Source organism: Rhopalosiphum maidis, chromosome 4 (genome assembly GCF_003676215.2).
Source record: "Rhopalosiphum maidis isolate BTI-1 chromosome 4, ASM367621v3, whole genome shotgun sequence".
Taxonomy (NCBI): Eukaryota; Metazoa; Arthropoda; class Insecta; order Hemiptera; family Aphididae; genus Rhopalosiphum; species Rhopalosiphum maidis.
The window spans coordinates 5,557,541-5,581,614 of record NC_040880.1 but is presented as its reverse complement, the minus strand read 5'-3'; the positions used below and the strand labels follow the sequence as shown (position 1 = coordinate 5,581,614).

The 24,074-nt window shown below is 29.7% G+C and overlaps 1 protein-coding gene and 1 long non-coding RNA gene across 15 annotated transcripts; one reads left to right on the top strand and one right to left on the bottom strand.

Moving 5' to 3' along the window:
* Positions 1-650: 650 nt before the first annotated feature.
* Positions 651-19,453, top strand: LOC113549699 (ankyrin repeat and KH domain-containing protein 1-like). 14 transcript variants are annotated; one of them, XM_026951120.1, is made up of 34 exons: positions 652-1,406; positions 4,209-4,212; positions 4,288-4,386; positions 4,489-4,630; positions 4,692-4,836; positions 5,004-5,151; positions 5,251-5,402; positions 5,479-5,607; positions 5,701-5,986; positions 7,315-7,616; positions 7,681-8,217; positions 8,290-8,418; positions 8,737-8,866; positions 8,989-9,263; positions 9,440-9,821; positions 9,881-9,987; positions 10,052-10,151; positions 10,654-10,938; positions 11,024-11,355; positions 11,420-11,621; positions 11,685-11,839; positions 11,905-12,080; positions 12,155-12,413; positions 12,478-12,769; positions 12,860-13,215; positions 13,289-13,593; positions 13,656-13,928; positions 14,001-14,127; positions 14,185-14,290; positions 14,348-14,425; positions 15,736-16,148; positions 16,214-17,179; positions 18,108-18,368; positions 19,337-19,453. In XM_026951120.1, the coding sequence occupies exons 1-33, from the start codon at positions 1,179-1,181 to the stop codon at positions 18,357-18,359; spliced, it is 7,872 nt and encodes a 2,623-aa protein (XP_026806921.1). In that variant the 5' UTR covers positions 652-1,178; the 3' UTR covers positions 18,360-18,368; positions 19,337-19,453. The 14 variants fall into 14 exon arrangements, with proteins under 14 accessions (XP_026806917.1, XP_026806916.1, XP_026806923.1 ...); XM_026951118.1 differs by having other exon boundaries at positions 4,468-4,630; XM_026951119.1 differs by having other exon boundaries at positions 4,285-4,386.
* A 2,780-nt stretch (positions 19,454-22,233) lies between these two features.
* Positions 22,234-23,101, bottom strand: LOC113549648. Its single transcript, XR_003404938.1, has 3 exons — positions 22,807-23,101; positions 22,581-22,700; positions 22,234-22,442 (listed from the first exon to the last, which is right to left on the bottom strand). It is a non-coding gene; the product is annotated as an uncharacterized LOC113549648 (long non-coding RNA).
* Positions 23,102-24,074: the final 973 nt, after the last annotated feature.

The following is a 24,074-nucleotide window of genomic DNA, read 5'->3' as shown; positions in this document are numbered from 1 at the left end:
CATGCTTTTTCTTAAAATCAAAATTAAACATACTGAATATTTTGAATACTATTAACCACTATTCAGGTCTTATGATGCACGGCCCACGATGGAAAATACTCAAACCACAGAAACAGAACAATACTACCCTCATAACAACAATAGATAAATATATTTTACTATTATTATTAATATATATATATATAAATTGTGCGATATACAAATTCACGGTCATAGAAGATAGAGTCCAAATGAAGAAACTAATAACTATATAGATGCCAGATGGCTGGAATGCTGGATCCTGGATGATGAATGAACGAATGAAGATGAGCGAATTCTACGAAATTGGTCTTGGAGGAAAAACAAGTGCAAATGATAGAATTCCGATGAACTGCAGGAGCAGGGATAGTAGAAACAGAAAGAATAATAATAATATAACAAATATTATATAGCTGATGTTTCTTTACGACGATGTTAATTCAATTGCCGGATAGATAGAGTTACCGCTGTATTCATGAAAAAAGACGTGTGGTATAGTGGAAGTAGTATTTATTAGTAGTAATAGTAGTTATAGAAGTAGCCGTAGTAGTAGTAGTAGTAGTAGTAGTAGTAGTAGTCGTAGTAGTATCATAGTAGTAAACAGCAGTAACAGCAGTAGCAGCAGCAGCAGTAGTAAAATTTCTGATCGAGGAGGGGGTCGCTGTCGTAGACATGGCGAACTATTTTTCCGCAATCCCGCACTCGTTGTTGATAATTCATCGTGAAAAAACGCCGACACAAAATAATTGCCAGTAAATCCCTCGACAAAACGTCCGTACGCACGCACGCCCGGCCACACCGTTCATTCCGCGAGTGTCTCGTGCTGCCGACGTTACAATATTCGTCCCCGGCCCAGTCGCCGTAAAAATTATATCACATTATTATTCACTATCTGGCACTCCGTGATACCACCACGACTGTGTTGCGCGCGATGGATCATTGATATCGCGGTCGCGCACGGGTCATCGCCGCGCGAGTGGTGCACTGGTGCGCCGCGTCGCAGTCGTGTCGTTGTAATTGCTGGAGTAGTAGTTAGTTAGTGTTCGCCGTCCGCGGTATCGTGTGCCGTGTCTGAGACCGCCCGCGTAAAAATCGCTAAATTAAAGAAAAAAGGCGACCGTCGGCCTTCCACCAAAGGGAGCCGGATAAACGTCGTCGTCATGGAACAAATACCCACGACATCGAGCGGCGGAAACGCCACGGCTGCACCGTCGTCAGCCGGCCCCTCGTTCACGCCCCCGACGCCCGTCCAGCCCTCGGACAACAATTGCATCGACAAAAGATTGCAGTCCGTCTCAGAGTCGGAATACCAAGACGACGAGTACGACGAACCTGATCACCAAATGTACTTGTCCGGGTCGTCCGGTTCCGAAGGAGAATTATCAGAAGTACGCATATATCATAATAATATATATCGCATATTGTTATGTACGCGCGCATCGTAGTGTAATATCTCGTACTGTTGTGATAATGATAATATTGTAAATTATTTTTCAATTATTAGTTCATAAGCCGCCGACGTACGGAAACGAATAAAACGTATATTCGTATCGCGATAGGTATATAATATTTTCGATTTTAATTTTTCTCTCGATTGGTTTCATCATCCCCGCCGCTCTCATCGACAGTTCCGTGAGTAACACAACTATAATTTCGATTTTTAGTGCGACGTGACGTCACCGTGACCTTTTGGGGGTTTTCATGAAAATCCGATCCCCCCCCAACATTCCGCAGCCGTGGGGCACCCTTTGTCACAACTGGTTTCCGCCCAGTCGGGGCCTGGCGAGGGGGGAGTGTGTGTGCATGACAACCTAACCTAGAAAAAAATATATATATCGTTCGAGAGTACCTAATTTCAAAAATATTTTCTCATCAATTAAAACATTGCTATTATAAATAGTAATAGTAACGCGTATCCCATCGTCCACATGCCTAGTGCCGTTATTATCGGGGATCAGCCCGGTGTGTTTTTATTTTTTACGTCTCCGGTCTCCGTACGATAACAATGGCGTTGTACGTATTATATTATGGATTGTGTAGTACGCACGGCAATATTAATGATAATAAGCAATAACTATGATTGTGATGATATTATGTGTATGGAAGTTTGTCGGTGTGGTTTTTTTGTCCATTACTTAGGTATTTGGTATTATTCTCATTATTTCGTTTTCCTCCAGCCGGACCGGGGTCAATCGCATCGAGATTTTCTAATGTACGCGGCGTATACCGCCGCCACCACCACCGCCACTACCGCCACCGCTTCCACTCCCGCACTGTATTGTTCTCCGCTTACGTACGTCACCGCGTTCTAGAGCAGTCGTGTGGGCTTGTTTGTGTCTCTCTGTCAGAGAATTGCGCGACTGACATGTTTCTGTCAATAATTTTCCGTACATTTGACGCGTGTACCGAAACCTACGTAGTGTAATCGTCACGATCCGTGTAAACGTCGTTGAAGTGTGTGTTTGGTTTTTTTTTTTAATCAAAAACAGGTTTTTTGCATGTTCCCGGCGACAAATTTTGGATAAACATTTCGCAGTCCATTGTACGGTAATTGTTTTGACAATACTGTGATTTATATGTAACTACCTCGATTCCTGGCATTGTCTGTGTGTTAAAAATTTGATGTGCGTACAATTTTTCATCACCTAATATTTGACTCGGAAAAGTGGTTTTTCGTATATCCTCCCCGTTCGGTACAATTATTTTTAATAATATTTCTTTCTCTTCTTGTCCATCGCTAATAATAAATATAATCGATTCATACTTCTGAAGTTTTCTAGTACTATTTCTATATGTTATAGTTGTCCGATTTATCATAATTTAATATTTTGTATTAAAAAGGATCTTAAAAGTTTCTTCTATTATCAGTGTTATTATTTACCTTTTTTATTTAAATAAACATGAAGAGGTTAATTTTTGTTTGAACAGTAAATTTTTTATTGGTAGCTTATTCAGGAGACTTAATTTAGTTATACTAATACCATGTAGATTACTTTTAGTATTGTCTATTTACATAAAAATATTGTGGAACAAATTTCAAATAATGCTGATATTTTTCTAATTATTTTACATGACATAAGGTTTGGTGTCACACTTATAATTTATGTTATTAGTTTCAAATTAATTAAATTTTAAGTCCTGAAATAAATGGACATTCTTTAATTCTAAATTATGCTAAACTAGGTGTTTAGTATTTATCGATTATATATTTTTGTCTTAATTAGTTATGTTGTGAAAAATAGATATACAATTTTTTTTAATATACATTTATTTAACTATATAGGTGTATTTTTATTTTATACTTATATAACTAACAATTTATCAATTTTGATACTTTTAAATTTTATAACTTTAAATACAACTTTAATTTGTGCTTATTTTTAAATATTATTGCAATTTATATGAATTAGGTATTCCTATTTATAAATTATACTATATATTTTCTATTCAATATTGTGTTAAAAGTAGGGACTTGGAATCTAATAATTTGTTACCATTCAATAACCATACATTAGTAGGTAAATAAATTATGTTTCCATACTTTGCTAACATTTTTATAACTTGCTGTGAATTATTATTTTCTTATAAATTTTCTTAGTTATTTTTATTAATAAAGGAATCAAAGATAATATATATCAGGATAAAATAATAGTTAAACAATTTTTTTTAATAATCATAACTTAGGTGTTCTCTTAATTAACATCAAGTATATTTAACCTATTAATACAATAAGTAAAAATTATATATAACAATTATTTTGTGAATTAATTACATTAGCAACTAACATTTTTTTAATACAAGTACAATGAAATTAGGTGTTGCGATCAGTGGCGTCATTTGTGGGATGCAAGGGTGTACAAATGCATCCCATGAACAAAATTATTGTTATTTGTTTTATACTTCATTTCTATAAAATGATCTACATTTACACAAAAAGTGTGTTGAAAAAAATTCATGGGATGATTCGACCATGCGAGTGACTGGTATTACTTTAGATTTTCAATATTGGTTTTGCATCCCATGAAAAAATGTGAAATGACGCCCCTGGTTGTGATATACATTAAGTATACATTTTTAATTATTTTATCAAGATAATTTTTGAAACATGTACTTATTCAAATTAATAAACTTTCACTCCGTTTTAAATATTTATGCAATGTATTTATATCAACTTTTCGTTTGTGTTATAGGTTGGTAGGTTTGGTATAAATCGAGAGAAATTATGTCGAGATCCTAATAACCATTTAAATTCAACCTTTCTAATAGCAGCAGACGATACAGATACTGAACAAAGTATAGAAGGAGATCCTGACACCCATCGTCAATTAGAAGCACTTCTCCAAGCAGCAGGATCTATGCTTAGGCCAAGTAAGTGATCTTTAAAATATTAAGGTGATTTTAGGTTTCTCCTTAAAAAAAAACTATGATTTATTTTGAATGAACTAACAGGTGCAAACGTATGCGGTTTAGGTCTGACTAAACTCGGCGTTCCAATTGAGACCACCACAGACCCTGAAGTGCTGCGAAAATTAACCAATAGTGTTTCTTGTGCTTTAGACGAGGCGGCAGCAGCTTTGACACGGATGAGAGCAGAAACCAAAAATGATAATAAGTATGTTGGATATAAAGCCCACAATTAGTACAAGCCGAAAAATTATCAAATCAAATTTCAGGACCCTAGTTGAAGCATGTCATGATGGTGATGTTGGAGCTGTTCGTAAACTGTTAACAGAAGGTCGATCAGTTCATGAGACATCTGAAGAGGGTGAAAGTTTGTTGTCCCTTGCCTGTTCAGCAGGTTATTACGAATTAGCACAGGTTATTTATTATTTTTAAAAACTTAATTACTTACTAGTTTTCATATATTTTAAATTTTATTGACTTAACATGATGAACAATTGTGAAGATCAACCATTTTAATAACATACAATTATTTTACAGATATTTTAAAGTAAAAATAAAAATACTGTTGAATAATATTTTAGGTTCTATTAGCAATGCAAGCCAATGTTGAAGATCGGGGTATTAAAGGAGACTGCACACCACTTATGGAAGCTGCGTCTTCTGGGTTTGTGGAGATTGTTAGGCTACTACTTGCTCATGGAGCTGTTGTAAACGCTTTATCATCCACGGGTTAGTATATATATTAAATAAGTATTCATTTTAATATATATATATATACTGTTGCTAAATAAACTATAATTTTTATATTTTAAATATGTTTATTTACAGGAAATACACCATTAATGTATGCATGCGCTGGAGGCCATGTAGATACTGTAAAAGAACTTTTAAATTATGGAGCTAATGTTGAAGATCATAATGAAAATGGACATACACCCCTTATGGAAGCAGCAAGTGCTGGACATGTTCCAGTGGCAAAAGTATGGTTTTCTAAAATATTACTTTTTTATCTGATGATATTCTATTATAATCAATTATCAATATCTCAATAAATAGATTCTACTCGAACATGGAGCTGGTATTAATACTCATTCCAATGAGTTCAAAGAAAGTGCTTTAACACTAGCATGTTATAAAGGCCATCTAGAAATGGTTCGTTTTTTGTTAGCTGCTGGAGCTGATCAAGTAATTTCAAATTATTTTTAATTTAATTTATAATTTCAAATTAATAAATACTATTGAAGTATCTACTATTTATTTAATTATTATTTGTTGAAGGAACATAAAACAGATGAAATGCATACTGCTTTAATGGAGGCATCAATGGATGGTCATGTAGAGGTTGCAAGACTTTTATTAGATTCCGGTGCTCAAGTTAATATGCCAACTGACAGTTTTGAGTCACCACTCACCTTAGCTGCATGTGGTGGTCACGTTGAGCTTGCATTATTGTTGATTGACCGTGGGGCCAATATTGAAGAAGTTAATGATGAAGGCTATACTCCTCTTATGGAAGCTGCTCGAGAAGGTCATGAAGATATGGTGTCTGTTTTGTTGAGTAAAGGTAAGTTTTTAATTATTTTTATCTTATTTTATTCAAGTTCATCAGCAAACAATAAATCATTGGTGTATTCCAATTTCCAAAAAGTAACTAATAGCAACATTTTAAATGTACAAGAAATATCTATTGAAATATATATATATATATATATATACATATTAATATTTTGATTAAATGCATATTTTATTTTATACCTTAGCTATGATAATTTAGTATTTACCAAATAAGATAGATATTTATTTCTATATAAGATTTAATAACTAGAAAGTGATTTTTCTCTCTTCTTTCAATCTTAGATTAAGTTGTTTTTTTATTTTAAATATTCTGATTTAGAAATGATATAGAAATGTAAATTATCAATAAATTAAAAAAAAAATTTCAAAAACGTTGATAGATTTTAAAATAATAAGTGTTGTTAAAGTATTAAAGTGTTTTTTAACATGAATAAGTCATTTTGTGGTCTTATCTAATTTTGTATTAATGAGGGAGGTACTTCCATGTTATCTTGATTACTAAAATATTTCTAAGACTACCTGTTAGAATCATCTAGTTTATCTCTACTACCTCTGTATAAAAATCTATTTATAAATATATATCCTCGCATTGTAATCGTATCATCGTAATGTACAATTTAATTTTGTTTTCGATGTCCAATTTACTATGTTCATACCTGACTGAATTTGTTTGACGACGTAATCTTGCAAATGATCCACCATTTTATAGAATTTTTATGGATCCTTAAAACCTACTTTTCTCCTCAAAAAAATTATTAACTAAAATGTTTTAAACTATTAAAATCAACTCTTATATATATATATATATATACCTACTCCAAGTTTAAATTGTATATTTTATTAACTTCATTGAGTTGAGTATATAAATAATTAATTAATTTTTTTCTATACAAATTTTTAGATGTTATTTTAATGTTTACTTGTTTACATTTTAATATTTTATCATGTTTTAGAATAGATTTAAATTTGAATTATTACTGTTATTAACTAAATGTTAATTAAACGTCATTAATATAATACAAATATATACTTTTTTTTATTATTCAATAAATTTTGCTAGTCAAGATACCACGGATGATTATAATAGGTAGTCTAGGAAATATTTCGGTAATCGAGATAACACGGTTATGCATCCAAGGTAGTTGAGATAACACGGAAGTACCATGAGGGAGTACTGTAGTTTAATTTAATCTATAATTTGTAAATAATGATTTTATTTTATTTTACAAGATATATATGATATCAAGGAATATTGTTCATAAATAATATGATACGGTTATTGTTTTAAGAAATATTAATTGAGAGTTTGTTATATAGGAGCAAATATAAATGCACAGACTGAAGAAACTCAAGAGACTGCTCTGACCTTGGCATGTTGTGGAGGATTTCTGGATGTGGCTGATTTCCTAATAAAAAATGGTGCAATTTTGGAGCTTGGAGCATCAACACCTCTTATGGAAGCAGCTCAAGAAGGACATATAGATTTGGTTCGATACCTCTTAGAATGTGGTGCAGATGTTCATGCACAAACTACATCAGCTGATACAGCACTAACCTATGCTTGTGAAAATGGCCATACGGATGTTGCTGACTTGTTACTTCAGTTTGGTGCTAATCTTGTAAGTAAATTTTATTGTTTATTTATAATTAAAATAATTAAAGTATTATTATTAATTTTATCAGGAACATGAATCTGAAGGAGGACGTACACCTTTAATGAAAGCATGTAGAGCTGGCCATTTATGTACAGTTCAATTCCTAATATCTAAAGCTGCTGATATAAATAGAGTCACTGCCAATAATGACCATACACCTTTATCACTTTCTTGTGCTGGAGGCCACCTTTCAGTTGTTGAACTACTACTTGCTCATTCAGCTGATCCTTTCCATAAACTAAAAGACAACTCGACCATGGTTATAGAGGCAGCCAAAGGCGGTCATACCAATGTTGTTAAATTGTTATTAGATTATCCACATTCAGTTATGTTAACACCTCCTGTGTCACCTGTACCAACCACTCCTGCTGAAGATGTGCCAGTTGTTGATGAATCTCCATTATCTGAAGTTCAGGTTATGTCTAAGGCACATGCAATTGCTGGTAGAATAGTAGAAAGTTATGGACCTAATGCCAAACATAATGCCAATTCATGCATACAAAAAGCTATGATAAGAAAAGCACAACTTAATACACCCAATAATTGTTTATCTAGTGATGTTCAGGTATACTATAAGCTTGTTAATTACATTTTTTCTATTGTAATTAACAAAATCTATTTTGTTTTTAATTTTCAGTTTAAAATCCAATTACCCAAAGAAAATAATGTCAAAGCTAGTGCTCCTACTACTTCCAAACCGCTTATTAATACAGCTGCAATTGAACAACAATTATTTAAAAGGCAACAAATAGCTGAAGATCTTAAAGTAAGTACATAATATAGAAGTTCCATTTTTGTTTCACTTATTTTGAATGAAATTCTTAGTTCAATACAATTAGGCATAATAAATTTTCAAAATTTATATTAGGCATAATAAATTTTCAAAATTTATATTAGGCATAATAAATTTTCAAAATTTATTCAACTTCAAAGTGGTATTAAAATATTAAATATAAGTTATAATATAATATAGTTCATACATTAAATATTAAATAACTTTAATAACAAAATCAGAAAAATAAAATATCTCTAAAGGTTAATATATTAAATTTTAAACGTATTTATTTATGTATATTTTTTTTAGAGAGTTGAACAAGAGTTAAAAGAAAATGGAAGTCTTTCAATGGTTACGTTAATGACAACACCTCCTCCGTTATCGGCATCATCACCTGGTGTTCTAGATTCCAGCACTTCATCTAATGGTTCAATTTCAGGTGATTAAAAATTATATACCTTTATTACTTTTTATTATGTTGTGATTCTTATACCCATTTTATCAAAATTGCTTAACAATACATATCAATAATTTTCTATTTTATTTTAAAAAAATCAACAGAATCGTCAACAAGTAATACATCTGTGGGTTCAAATAAAGTGGGAGAAGCGTCAAAAACCAACTCAAGCCAGCCCGTATCTGCTAGTTCTGATGTAGTTCAAACAACTGCTATTAGTGATAGACCTAAAATCAAAGCCAAATTTAAAAAGAAACCAGCCCAGCCACTTACAGGAATGACAAGTCTTAATGAAGCTACTCAAGCAACATTAGATGCCAATTATGCTAGAGGAGTAATGGCAGGAGTTGCAGCAATGAAACCACAATTTAAAGCCGAAGTATGTATTTTTTAAGGTTATTTGTTTTTACCTTGAATATGATGTTAATAATAACATCATAAATAATATGTGTTTTTGAATTATAAGGTTTTAATTATGTTACAAAACTTGTTAAAATTACAATATATAGAAACAAGTCAATTTTATATTAATCATATATCTAATTTTTATTTTAGTTTATTGAAAGACATTCAGGTGATGGTTGTGATAAAGAATTAGCAGCTCGTATGATCAAATTTTGTGAAGAACAAACTGCTAAACGTGAAGCAAATGATGGTGGACATGCCAACCTTAAAGAATTAATGATTAGTTCTTTAATGAGTGAACACCTATTAAAAGTTCGTAAAGACCTACAAATTCCAGATAATATGGTGAAGAATTTATTGCCACTGTCTGGAGCTTTACATGACAGTTTACCTCATGGTACAACTGGTTTGTTGCCATTACCCGGTGATCTTAATACACGAATTGACTTTAAAGCTTTAAATTGTATTGATGCAGAACTTCTAGAAAATTTGGTTAGAGAATCACCGCTCACCCTTGAGGATATATCAAACTGTAAGTTTTAAAAAATATCTATTATTTTACATTTGTCATTTATTATTTAAACTTTAAAGTACCTAATATAGATGAACGACTTCAAAAAGAAATTCAAAACCACCGTTGCAATATCAATTCTTCTGATTCTGGATTAAGCAGTACTTTTTCTTCTCAATCATTTAAAGTAAATTAATTTTAATTTAATACTACTTTATTTTATTATTTCTATATTTGTATTTTTGTTTCAGAATTATGTTCAAAATCAAACTTCTATTGATTTTAGAATCAAAAATTTATCATCAATGGATATAGCTAATTTTGCAGGAGCAGTGTCCCAGCTTAGTTTGGGTGAGTTCTTGTTTTTTTAAAAGCAAAAATATATTTGTCAAACTTTGTGTTTTTTTTATTAGTTATATTTGTTATTAAGGTATTAAAAGTTATTAGTATATCTAAATGAATTACGTTTTTTATATAAATTAATAAAAACAAAATGATAATAATTTGTGCATTTTGAGTTTTGATCATTTTGCATTAAACTTAGTTTTTGAGATTATTATAATATATTTCTTAAAATATTAATTATTAAAATGGCTTATGTATTTTATCTGATCAGTGATCATGCATTCGTTTTTTTTTTTTACTTTGAAACTGTTCTAATTGTGAATTAAGTTGTTTATATAAATCATTATGCTAGATATTTTTAAAATAATTTATTACTTACATCTGATAAAATAAAATAGATTTATAAGTTTTTATTTTTATTTTCTACCTGTTCTTGAATTAAAAAATAAATGTTTTATACTCTAATGTAATATAAACATAATTATTTAAACTTCAAAAATAATTTTAGACGAAACGACAGCGCAACAACCTACTACTGCAACAGTACCTACATTGATCAACTGTGTTCCTACGCAAGTTGCAGCTGCTACCCAAACACCATCAGAGTCAGTGACATCAAATAAGCGTTCTGCAACAACTACATCAACAACTACTGCTATGACAACTACTACAAATAAAGGTAAAAAGGCGCGCTATCAAGTTCGGCCCCAGCCTCCAAGTTCAGCCCCCCAATCTGGATCAAATAACACCCCAGCATCAAATTCTGTTGCCCAATCGGATGTCGCTAGCTCCAGTAAGAGAATATCTGAGAATATTGTAGCAATAATATAAGTAATAAATTTATAAAATAAACTAATTATTAAATTTTATTTTTCCAGGATTCTCCACGACTACTGGAGAATCATATGGTAGTGATGCTGACATATCATATGGCATCAATGTGGATTCACAAACAGAGAGCAACCATGATACAGCTCTAACAGTTGCATGTGCTGGTGGACACGAAGAATTAGTTAAACTTTTATTAGTCCGAGGTGCAAATATTGAACACAGAGACAAGAAAGGGTTCACACCATTAATATTAGCTGCTACAGGAGGTTTTGAAAAAATCGTAGAAATTCTCCTGAGTAATGTAGCTAATATGGAAGCACAATCAGAACGAACAAAAGATACACCTCTATCTTTAGCTTGTTCTGGTGGCCGATATGAAGTATGAAAATACATACTAAAATTATATTTTAATATTTATGTAACTTAATTTCAACTTAATTTAGGTTTGTGATCTATTGCTTCAAAGAGGAGCAAACAAAGAACATAGAAATGTTTCAGATTATACCCCTTTGAGTTTAGCAGCTTCTGGTGGTTATGTTAACATTATAAAATTATTATTAAGTAATGGAGCTGAGATAAATTCTCGAACTGGTTCTAAGTTGGGGATTTCTCCTTTAATGTTAGCTGCTATGAATGGACATACAGGTTAGTACATTTAGTATTCTATAAGTTTATTGCTTATACATTAAATATTGAATTATTTTTTAGCTGCTGTCAAGTTACTATTAGACATGGGCAGTGATATAAATGCTCAAATTGAAACAAATCGTAATACTGCACTTACATTAGCGTGTTTCCAAGGCAGACACGAAGTAGTCTCGTTACTATTAGATCGAAAAGCTAATGTAGAACATAGAGCTAAAGTAAACATATCTACTTATTTTATTTATTATTTTATTATGTTTTAAAATAAATATTTTTTATTTAGACTGGCTTAACACCTTTGATGGAGGCAGCTAGTGGTGGCTATGTTGAAGTTGGTAGAGTATTAATTGATAAAGGAGCTGATGTTAATGCTAATCCAGTGCCATCTTCTCGTGATACTGCTCTCACAATAGCAGCAGACAAAGGTCATGTACGATTTGTAGAACTATTATTAGAAAAGTATGTACAATATAACACGTTAATCTAAATAAATTAATAAATATTAATTACTTAATTTGAACTTATTGTTTTAGAAATGCATATGTAGAAGTAAAGAATAAAAAAGGAAATTCTCCTTTATGGTTAGCTGCCAATGGTGGTCATTTAGGCGTAATTGAATTACTCTATAAAGTTGGTGCCAATATAGATTCCCAAGATAATAGAAAAGTTACCTGTTTAATGGCTGCATTTCGAAAAGGTCATGTCAAAGTAGTGAGGTGGATGGTTAACCATGTATCACAGTTTCCAAGTGATCAAGAAATGACACGATTCCTTACTACATTGAGTGATAAAGTATGTAATTATTAATTATCTTATCAAATATTTTTAATTTCATGGTGTTATTATTATATTTAAGGAGTCTATTGATAAATGTCATGATTGTATGATTGCTATTCGGATATCAAAAGATCAACAAGCAGCTAGAGCCAATAAAAATGCTTCTATATTGCTTGAAGAACTTGATATGGAAAAGACTAAAGAAGAACTAAAAAAGGCTTCTGCTGCACGGAGAAAAATGAAAAAGAAAAAGAAAAAACAAGCCAAAAGTGGTAAAAAATTGGAGGAAGAAACAGAAGAAAAGAATGATGGGCAAGAAATTGACGAGGAGGAGGAAGAAGAAGATGAAGAAGAAGAAGTTCCTGTGACAGGTATAATACATATTGTTTATTAATATAAAAATGTATAAAATTATTGAATTTGTATTGTAATTTGTAATTTTAAATATATGTTTTTTTTAGTATTGGTTGAAATGAAGAAAAAAGTTGATTTAAAAAAGAAAGGCAAAGTTACTGTACTGAGTAGTGTGATATCAGCAGATGTTGAAGAAGGTGATAGTGGTATTGATGCCAACAGCCAAGGGAGTTGTAGTAGTACAGATGCTAAAAACGCTGCTGCTGCTGCTGCTGCTGCTCGAGTAGTTGCCCAAACTCAAATTACATCTTCCAATAAAAAAGATAAAAAGAAAAAAGGGAAAGAAGTTATAGTAGAAGTTAAAGCAGCTTCATCTACTACCAGTGCTAAATTAACTACTAATTCAGCTGCTACTCAAACAAATGCAGCTAAAGTAAATTCCTCTCAAACTAAATCAAATAAGGTTGGTATTAATAATATATTTTAAATATGTTAAAGAATAGTTTTAACAATTTAATATTGGGCCTTTTTTTTAGGAGAAGAAAAATCAAGTCAGTTCAACTCAAAGTAAAATTGCTACTAGTACATCACCTCCCACCAAAACTGAGGTTATCTCTCAAGTAGTCACAAAAAACGCACAACTTAAAACTAAAGTTCAACAGCCAAATAACAATCTTACAAATACCACCCGTAAAGAATCTGTAAAAGTTAATAATTACAAAGGAAATAACAAAGTTGTCAATAATATGGTATTTGAATCAACACAGAATCCAGCTGCACGTGAAGATTTTGAAGCTACGGGAAGTGAAAACTTTCTTGTTAAGCACAAAAAACAACATACGTATGATATTGATTAAATTTATTTCTATATATTCTCAAATCTTTAATTTTATTATTTTATAGAGCTGAAGAATATTCTCATGTTGGTGCTAAAACTTCTAATGTTAGTCCTGTGAAGCAAACTCGTGGACGTGAAGAAGGATGGAAAGAAGTTGTTCGAACTCGGTATCTTGCATCGCCTTATAGAAGTAAAAAAGTATCTGTGCCATTAAATGCAATTAGTCGTGTAATTGGACGTGGTGGAAGTAATATAAATGCCATAAGAGCTTCAACTGGAGCATTAATTGAAGTGGATAATCAAAGTAAAGGACAAGGAGAAAGAATAATTACGATAAAGTTAGTAAAACAAACATAATTTTAAATGGTAATAAAATCTAAATTTAACAACAATTAAAATATTTTTAATAGAGGATCAACAGATGTCACTAAGCAAGCTCATGATTTAATTGCTATGTTGATCAAAGATCCAGAAGTGAATATTATGAGCGTTATTGCAAAAAATCCTAAAGTCACTAGTGCTTGGGATAAATCAGTGGTAATTTAGTTTATAATTGCATTTGAATAGTTATCTACAATTTTATTTTGTTTTAAGAACAATGCTAAAGCTAAGACAGCAGCAGCTGCTGCATTACCTCAGAAACCTGTTGTTAGTCAACCAACTACAGTTGTAGCTGCCTCTAAACTAACGTCTGCACCACGTAAGTTAAAACAGTATATTAAAATAAGTACTTTATTAAGAAATTTTTTTTTTTTAGCAATTGTTGCTTCTATGACTATAAAGCCTACAATCACTGTCAATGGACCTCGCCCTACTGTTGCTGCTGTTGCTGCTGGTAATATACATATTTTATTTATTTACAAATTATACCTAGTACTTTTTAATATTTGAATTTTTTTTAAAACCTTAAGTAGAATAGTGATTACTGATTGGATTAATTACATTTTAATAAATAAATCTCCCCTTTAATGTTGTAATCTATGATAATTTTAATACAATTTTGGGTACTTTTCTATTATGTTGACTGTTAGCATTAGGTTTAAGCATTTATACTAGTATCATAGCAAATCAATATTATAACAAGCTAATACCAGCAAATCAAAAATTACCACACCAGTAAAAAATTGTATTAAAATTCTTAAAGTATAAAATTATCATTTCTATGGTAATGTTGTACTAACTTTCCAAACATTTTCTTTATCTATAATTATTGATAATCTCAGTGACCCCACTAGTATTTCTACATTGTACATATTAAAACTAATTACAATAGTAATCGGTCCACTTGGATTCACTAGCAATTATTCTTAAGGCAATAGTGTACGTGATGGAATACTAGTGTTGTGTAAACATCACAGTACAACAGCCAACAAGAGTCTCAAGGGTATGACTTTAATAAACTAGTGACTAGTGACTAAACACCACATTATCCCAAAACTCACCCCACCGTGCAGACAATGGTTCTCATTTTACTATAACCACCTATTGCAGTCTGGAACAGTGGTGCGCCACTATTGACGCTAGTGTACAATTTAAAATTATATTGTATGATAACCATTATAACAAATAGTTTACTTTTAACATGGTGTCAGCCGCTTCTCATCCTTTTCAGTTTTTTTTACATGGACTATAAGTAGGAAGTTTACCAGATGATATTAATGTACAATTAGCACAAAAAAATGTTATAAGTTCAATATAAGGTTTAGTATGGGCTCTATTATAGTATATGAATCTCGGTAATAAATTTATGATTATAATTTATTGTTTGCATAACTTTAATAATATCAATTTTTACAATTTAATGTCAGTTGTACCATTATACATGTATGAACAATAAATAAAAGATTTATTTGATAGTATAAAGCATGAAAATTTAAATCGGCAGATAGTATAATAATTCTGCAATAATTTAATTGTAACGAGTATGGTAATGGTAATTAAGATGACAAAATTGAAGCTAGTGGTAATTTAAATAACATAAAAGTACCTAATTTTGGTATTAAAAATAATTTGTTATATCTTTTTAAACTGATAGTTTAATTAGATAACTACAGATTATGATTTTTCTAAATAAAATATTAGATAATACCTCTGTAAATAATTATTTTTTTATGTTTTCAACCATAGAATATTATTTTCTTGTAGGCGAAAAGAAGATTACAACAAGCACTGTCAAACCAACAATGTCCTATACAAATGCCATAATATCCTCTTCAGATTCTGTTTCTAAACCTTCTCAACAACCTCAACCACCTGCTCCTTCAAAAGTTGTTCAATCTGTTTCTGTAGCTCCAGCAACTACTGCTACTGTTACTGTATCTGTAACGCCTATTACAACAGGAAGTGTATCAGCTCCTGCAATAACTGTTGTGACCAAATCCACCAATGCTTTACCTCTTGCTCAACCTAAACCACAACAAGAATCATCATCTGTTAATCACCATCCAGTTGCTATTGTGTCACCAATGGTAAGCAGTGCTCCATTACCACCTCAACCACAAATCAAACCTCAAATTGTGGATGCTTCAGAATATTCATTATTTGATTCATTTTCTAAGGTATATATATTATATATTTTTCTATTATTTATACAAATATTAATTTACATTATTACATTCTTTAGATATCTGTTCAAACAATGTGGGGTAGAGAAGGAGAGTGTGGAGGACAAAAACCAAGTGTTACATTTAGTGGGGGTAATCATATTCCAGCTGTTACTCCATCAATCGGAACGATTGGTCAACCTAAAAAATATTTAGAAACAGACACACCAATGGCTGACGCATCAAAAGCACCAGGTTATCGAGGAGCTGGCTTATCTTCGCCAATTTCTTCCAAAACTGGTGGTGGAAATACCGGAAGTACAAATGGTAGTCGTACCACAACACCCCCCATGACTTCTCCTGTCACACAATACAACAATAATACAGGAATTCAACCTACCGCTCAACAACCCCAATCAGAACCTTACCATACACAATCTCAACATCCATACATCTCTGATCAAACTCATCAGTCAGCGCAAATAAATGTTGAACGCTCAAGATTGAATCCACGAGCACCAGACTTTGCTACAATAAAATCTAACCAAAATATGGTTCAACCTCAACAAGTCTATAATAATCAAGTACCACAAAATTTCCTTCAACCTCCTATGGTACCCAATGTTATGCCATTTCAACAAAAGTTTCATCAACAATTACCAAATTTAAGAGTTGCACCCAACAATCCTAATCGTTGGACTCATTTTATTAATCAACCTCCTCCTCCATTTGGACGACCTGCCTTACATCCAGTTAATGGCAATGCAGAAATGTTTGCAGGAATGGAAGCAACTGCTAGCCCACCAAATATGTCACCCAATCTTGATGAACGTAAAGCTCCTCCTAAACCAATTGGTACAGAACGGGCATGGAAACAAAATTTAATAGGAGAAAATCCTCATCAGCAACAACATGCAAATTGGTCAGATATGAAAATGCATTGGGCTCATCACGACCTTTTCCGAACCCCTCCTCCGCCACCTGTTAATTTTCCTCTTGGACCACGACCTATGGTAGACGAACATAATTTATTCGATACCTACCAGGTAAATACAAATTTTTTTAAATTAAAAACATAGTTCATTGTTTACTTTGACTAAATGGTGCCACAAAAAGTGACTATAGAAATAATAATTGGAAAAAAACATGCTGTATGTCAATAAGATTTGTAGGTATACTGGTATACATAATAATTACATAATTAGCAGGTCTCGGATTTTGTAGCAAATGCTTCTTTTAAAGAAGCGAGTGTGATAAAAAGATAATTTTTATGTATAAATATGTTTTGAATTGTTTTAGTTTTAATGAAGTAAACTTCTTTTTGATTTTTTCCATATTTAGTTCTTTTATCTTAATTTTCACATATTTTTCTTGAAAATTTAACTTATTTCTATGTATATTATACTTGTACTATATTATTATTGCTAGAAATTTTAAAACCTATGAAAAAACCAGTAATAAATGGATAACTGATAAAATATTTTATCATTATTGTGCCGAAATTGTATAGTTTTATCTACAATTTAATTACAGTTGTATTTACAATTTAAGGAAAGGGAAAATTGTATGAATTATGTTTGCGCATTTTTGTAGCACGTTCTAATACTTAAGTTGACCAGTAAATATTAATCAGTGAGGTATAGTGTTCTAAATAATTTCTCTATGATCATCAAATTTAATTTTATGTGTAATTTAAATTTGTTTTTTTAAAATTAAATTTAATAAATGCTATTTTTTGCTTTTTTTGGCTACTTAAAATGCTTTTTTAAGTATATTGCTACAAAATCCGAGCCCTAATAATTAGTATATTATCATTTGATTTTAAAAATTATTACAATTGTTTTACCGCTAGAGTTGTATCACTAATAATGCAATCACTGCTTGCTTTTTGTGACATCTACTATAATATATAACTATAATAAACATGAACTAAGTTATATCATTGTATAACTTATATTTTATATTTTTCTTTAGCCCACTGAACACCTAACGGGTGCTAATATGAATCACCATACAGCCATGATGCAAACAATGCCATTGTTTGCTGCAAATGGTCACTTGGAACAACAATCCCATCACCTTTTAGCTTCAAATCATCATGGTCCTGGACAAATGGCATTTGACCCAAAATTAGAATGGGATCAATCTAGAAGTCAACAACAACAAGCCCAACAACAGTCTCAACAGCAAGCTCCTATGAATACACCATTTCCGTTCATTTTTTAATTACATGGCGTAAGTAATTGTTATTTTTATGTGTTCTGTGGAAATTGATTTTATATCTGTTTTACTATTTGAATAACTAAGATTGTTTAAGCTTTCATGGTTTTAGTTTATTACAATGAATACTGTTGGTAATTTTTTCTTTTAAAACTTCATTATTTTTAATGATTGCATTCACTTTTTGTAATTAGATTTGTATAATTTCAACACAATAGCATGAATTATCTTATATTGTCTAGTTGTATCATGAAATCATATTATACCATATTAATTATTTGGTTTTGTGAGGTTTTTATAAATGTTGATAGTATACCAATTGATATGAATAAACAAAACATACAACCCATTTGTATTGTCTAGTATTAAAAAACTGACAAAAAGCTTTAATTTATAAGATTTTGTTATACCTTCTGCTCTAACTCGCTGTTTAAATGTATTTAAACACAAATATTTAAATATAACTATATTATTAATAATCTATAGTGATGTTAAGTTCACAAAAACAAGACTTGTTAAATGAATAATTAAAGTAGAAGAAAATTTTGGAAAGGACTAATTAATCAAATAAGACAAGGGCGTAAATGAAAAATAATCTTTGTCTTAAATGTGATGGGTTTGTAGTTTTTTTATTTTTATAAAAAAAATGTAAAACTTACAATAGTAGACTCTTTAAAGTTCTACAACATGAAGAATTCTGTTGCTATTTAACTTTTTTCCTCTGTAGTATATTATAAATGCACATTATTTAAATAATATTAGTAATAATAAATTTTAAATTTATGAAATATATGTATTCATATTAAGATCGCTAACTAATAAAAATTTTCTTTTTCATTAATTATTTGTAGAATATAAATTTATTTTTATATATTAATTATTTTTAAAATTAAATTTTGTGTCCTGGTTACATTCTATTGAAATATTACTTCTATTAAATATTGTTTTTAATGGTTTGTTCTGTTTATTTTATTTGTTTACAGGATGCAAAATAATACTGCCTAATAGCTGGAACACAGACATATATTTTTTGTTTCTCTAATTTAAAATCTGAATATGGTCTCTGGTAAAAAAAAAATGCAAACAATTATTAAAATTAACAAAATTATAATGCATTATTTTGTATGGTTTCATTATTGGAACAAAAATGTCTTTTTTCACGTTATTTTTACATTCAAAATATATATTACAAGTACTTCGTCTTTTTTTTTATTTTTTTTTTTTTTTTAGCGATACGTTATTACACTTTTACTACTACGGCTTAGGGTTTCTTTAATATCTATTATGTTAAAGAAATTGTTATATTATTATAAATATTGCATTCATATGAAATGTACGGATGAAAAAATATAATTATTTATATACTATCGAATTATGCGTTTTTAATTGTTCGTATTTATATATTTTAACAATATCTTATTATTTTATAGAGCCTATAAGAAAAAATAAATTTTTATTTGTGATTGTAATTAAAAATATTTAGATACATTATGTAATATTAAACTATGCAAGTTTAAAATTACTCATTACACATATATTATTAATAATAATGTGTGTGTGTATCTGTGTATATTTGTTTTTTCCTCTGTGAATGTGATACAATATATTTTCCTCTTATTATCATTTCTATTTGATTTAAAAAAGTAAAATGAGCAAGTGATTACCTTTCTGCTGTATAATAATATTGACTAAGTTACTGCAGTGGATGTATTAAATTTGAACTCGGTGGCTTATTGTATATGAAAAATATATGTTCTATATAAGTAATAAAGTAAATTTCTTTAATTATTATTACTGTAAAATTCCCTTATTTTTTTCGTGGTTATTTTGATGAGTATTAGGAATTTTTTATTTTTAACCTCCCAAAGTACTAACTAGATCAGATTTGATACCAGAATCCCAAAGTTGAAAATTAATACATTCATCACCCCGTCCAGAATCTAATAAATTATTATTTAATTTCTTACGTATTAAAAAAAAGTTAGAAATAATATTTTTTAATAACTTCTGTGTTTCAGATTTCAATTTGCAATCCTTTTCCAATCATTTATTATTTTAGTAGTTTTATAATTTCAATTATCCACTACCGAATATGTTATATCATTCTGTAATCTGTTAGTTGTTTATTTACTCTTTATTAACATTTTAATAATACTAAATAAACACGAAACTTACTTAATCTTAAGTATCGTTAATAAATTAATTTTAAAATTCACTATAATTTATTTAGAATTTTTGTAAGTGGCCGCTACACTAGCATTTGTTTTATCTGTCTATTTTCCACATAATATATGAACAAAGATACTCCGTATTAACACGATTACAACTCTCTGGGTCAGTTTAGGGCAAAAACACCTATTATATACTTTATAAAGAAGAGTATTTCCTGAACATTGACCGGATAGATTTTTAAAATATTTACATTTTTTATAAAATAAACATGTTTTAATTTAAAATAATTTCGATTATTTTTAACCATTAATAATTTATTAAAAATCTATCCAGTCAATGCATAGGAAATACTCTTTTTTTATAAAATATATAATAGGTGCTTTTTCCCATAGCTGAACCAGAGAGTCGTAATTGTGGAAATACGGAGCATCTTTGTTCCTATATTATGTGCGAGATAGTCAGAAAAAACAAATGCTGGAGTAGCGGCCACTTAAATAGTTTCTGATTTTCTGTTAATTTTTTTTAATTGATATGATCCGCCGGGCGTCTTATTGTAACGTGTACTATATTTGTCTTGAAATCGGTTATTCGGTTTGCTTGAGCATGGTTTAGTATAGTTTTGACTATATCTGCTTCAGTTGACACAATTAATTTTTTTATTTCATGATCATTTTTAGAACGTTGATATTCCTTGAACTGTTCCCAAATAATACTTGAATAACTTGATCCTTTTATTACAGTTATACTAAAGATTATTAAACTTATAAATTTGAACATGATTTTTAATGTTGTGCAGCAAAATGAGTGTTGAAAATTTTTGACTAATAATTTGATTTGATAAAAATATATTATAATTTATTAATAACAGTTTAAATATCTACGCTAATATTATACATAACAAATTCATTCTTAAAAAGTTATCTTGGATACAATATTTTGAGCCAATATATTTAGTACATATATTATTCTAAACTTCTTAAAATATCTATGTGGTATACTATAATATATTATAATATTACTGTTATATCTACTACAGTACTATCTTTTATCAATATGTATATTATTATATCATACAATTAATAGATTTAACGCATACACAAAGTTTATTAAAATATACTATAGTATTATTTATCAAAATTAAGATAAAAAAAAATAATTTTAATTGTAGGATTAATACGCTTTATTGCTGTAATAGTCTAATTCATATTGAATTTCTTATATATAATCTATTGGTGAGAACACTGAGAACTACGAGTATTATAAGAAGTTCGTAAAAGTATAGATTCTTGTAAGTCGATAATCTAATAGATTTCGCTGTTGTAGATGTAGTGATGATGGGATGAAATTCGATTTTAGAATGTACCTACTTTATATCGTTGCAAAACGTGTAATTCATTATTATACATAAATAATATCGAAAAAAAAATTATATCAAAAACGAGAAAGAATGTTAATGTTTTCTATGTTCTGGTGCTGGTTACATAAAGTTAATAGCTTATTATTTTCACCATAATTAAATTTTTGCTTCCTATGTAGCCTATTGCCACATTCGTTCAATTTATTGTCCGCAAAACTGTCCAAAAATTCGAAGAATGTATAAGATAGGTACTTAGATTTACCAAACAATATTTAAATTTAATAACATTTTTAATAAAATTTTATATAATTTATACATATAATACATATGTACAAAATAGCAGTGTCCGCGTTTCGCACTTTTAATGCTCGACCATACAAGGTGACCTGGAACAGTAGAACCCATAAATACTTTTGGGTTATAGGCGTTGAATCCGACCAATATTTGTTAGGTTGTTCGAATCGAGTCTCTTCAGCCTATTATCGTTATCCAGGAGACACCATATGATACATGTGTAGATTGATTGAGTAAAGTCCAAAAAATATGTACGCTTGTTTACACTGTTTTTAAATTTTAAATAGAAATTATCATTTAGCGCAGTAATAAAAAAATATAAGCATTTAGAAATAATAATTATGTGTAATATAATAATGTAAATATTTAAATAATATCTACTGATTTTAAAAAGTCAAACCTACAAATTTGTTTATCTACTTTTCCATAAAAATAGATCCATTTCCAATGTTCTCTACATGATTTCATGCTTTGTAGTTTCGCTTCATAATTTTATTTATGTATTTGACTGTAAATCCGTATTCCTAGTAAAACATTAACAAGAATCATAATATTTAAATGTTCTGAGCAAAAAAATGCTTTTAATTTTACGGTTTTGCCTAACTTTACAGTGACGCTATATGCTAGTACCTATATAGATATGCACTATGCAGTTATGATATTTTATCTATATGGTATATACGGACTTAATTCAAGTTGCATTGATTTAATTCAATGTTATCCCTCCATTTAGTAACTTGGCAAATTATTAAGTAAACAGGTCTTGTTCTCGATCCCGTAGGTATTATGTTTGAATTCCTTCATCGATTGTACTCTTCTATGTTTTGATTTTTTTCTGCGACCTAAAATAATGTCATATTCAGTAGATATAGTAGATACCACATTATCAATTGTTAATAAAAAAAATTGGGTCTATATATTTTTATTTTTTAATATATAAATGGCTATATTAAAATAATTTTTGGAGAAAATTGTATTAAATTTTCAAACTTTTTTTCACTGAGTAAACATTTTTTATTGATAATTATAGAAAAAAATCGAAAATATCAAAAAGAATCAAAATATTTTAAAAATTAAATATAAACATTTGATGATATTGTGTATATCTACGGTTATTCGTTTTAATAGTAACAAAATAAGAAAAAATTTTTTACTAGTCAATATCATTGTATATTAGCATCGGCACAGATATGGTTAACACAAATGTTTTTGCTGGCACTAACGGTCATTAATTGTTTTATACCTATAATAAACTGATTTACTATATTGACATCCAGGTTAATACAACAGCTTGAAAAAATTTATAATTTATAGCTCTAAGTTTAAAATTGGACACAACATTTTTAATAGTTATTCTTCCAAAATAATAATTTAAAAAAACTAAAATATTATGAATTCCAAGACATCACTCTAATGATTGAAAATTGCGATTCTATCTACAACGTTATCCATGTGTCAAATTGTCATACTCGGATATATCAAAAATAAATAAATACACAGTTATACACAGCACTCATAGCAGTGACAATGGTTGTCTAATTTCTTTAAATTTCAAACGAAATATAACTAATTATTTGTCTTTCCCCTTCGACGAGTTTTCCAAAATGTTTAAAGTTATTATCACAAAATTCAGAATTAATAACGTAAAAATATCACACATACTTTTTTAATAGAAAAATAGAACGCCACACAATAATATAAATATAAGAATAAGGTATATTATATTTTATACACAGTCGAGTTGTAATAACTCGAATCTCAATAATCCTAAAACTTAATAACTCAGATTATTTTCATTTATTTTATTGCCCTATTTGCCTCTGAAACTCATGTAATACAGTCTCAATGCATTAGTACTAATCATATGAATACCTCCCCCCTTGAATACGTGCCTGGCT

Bases quoted from the DNA above. Each gene is read 5' to 3' on its own strand.
- LOC113549699 (XM_026951114.1), top strand. From the start codon at position 1,179: ATGGAACAAATACCCACGACATCGAGCGGCGGAAACGCCACGGCTGCA. The intron at 5,608-5,700 runs GTAATTTCAAAT...TATTTGTTGAAG, and splicing joins TAGCTGCTGGAGCTGATCAA to GAACATAAAACAGATGAAAT. The intron at 16,149-16,213 runs GTATATATATTA...TACATTCTTTAG, and splicing joins TATTTGATTCATTTTCTAAG to ATATCTGTTCAAACAATGTG.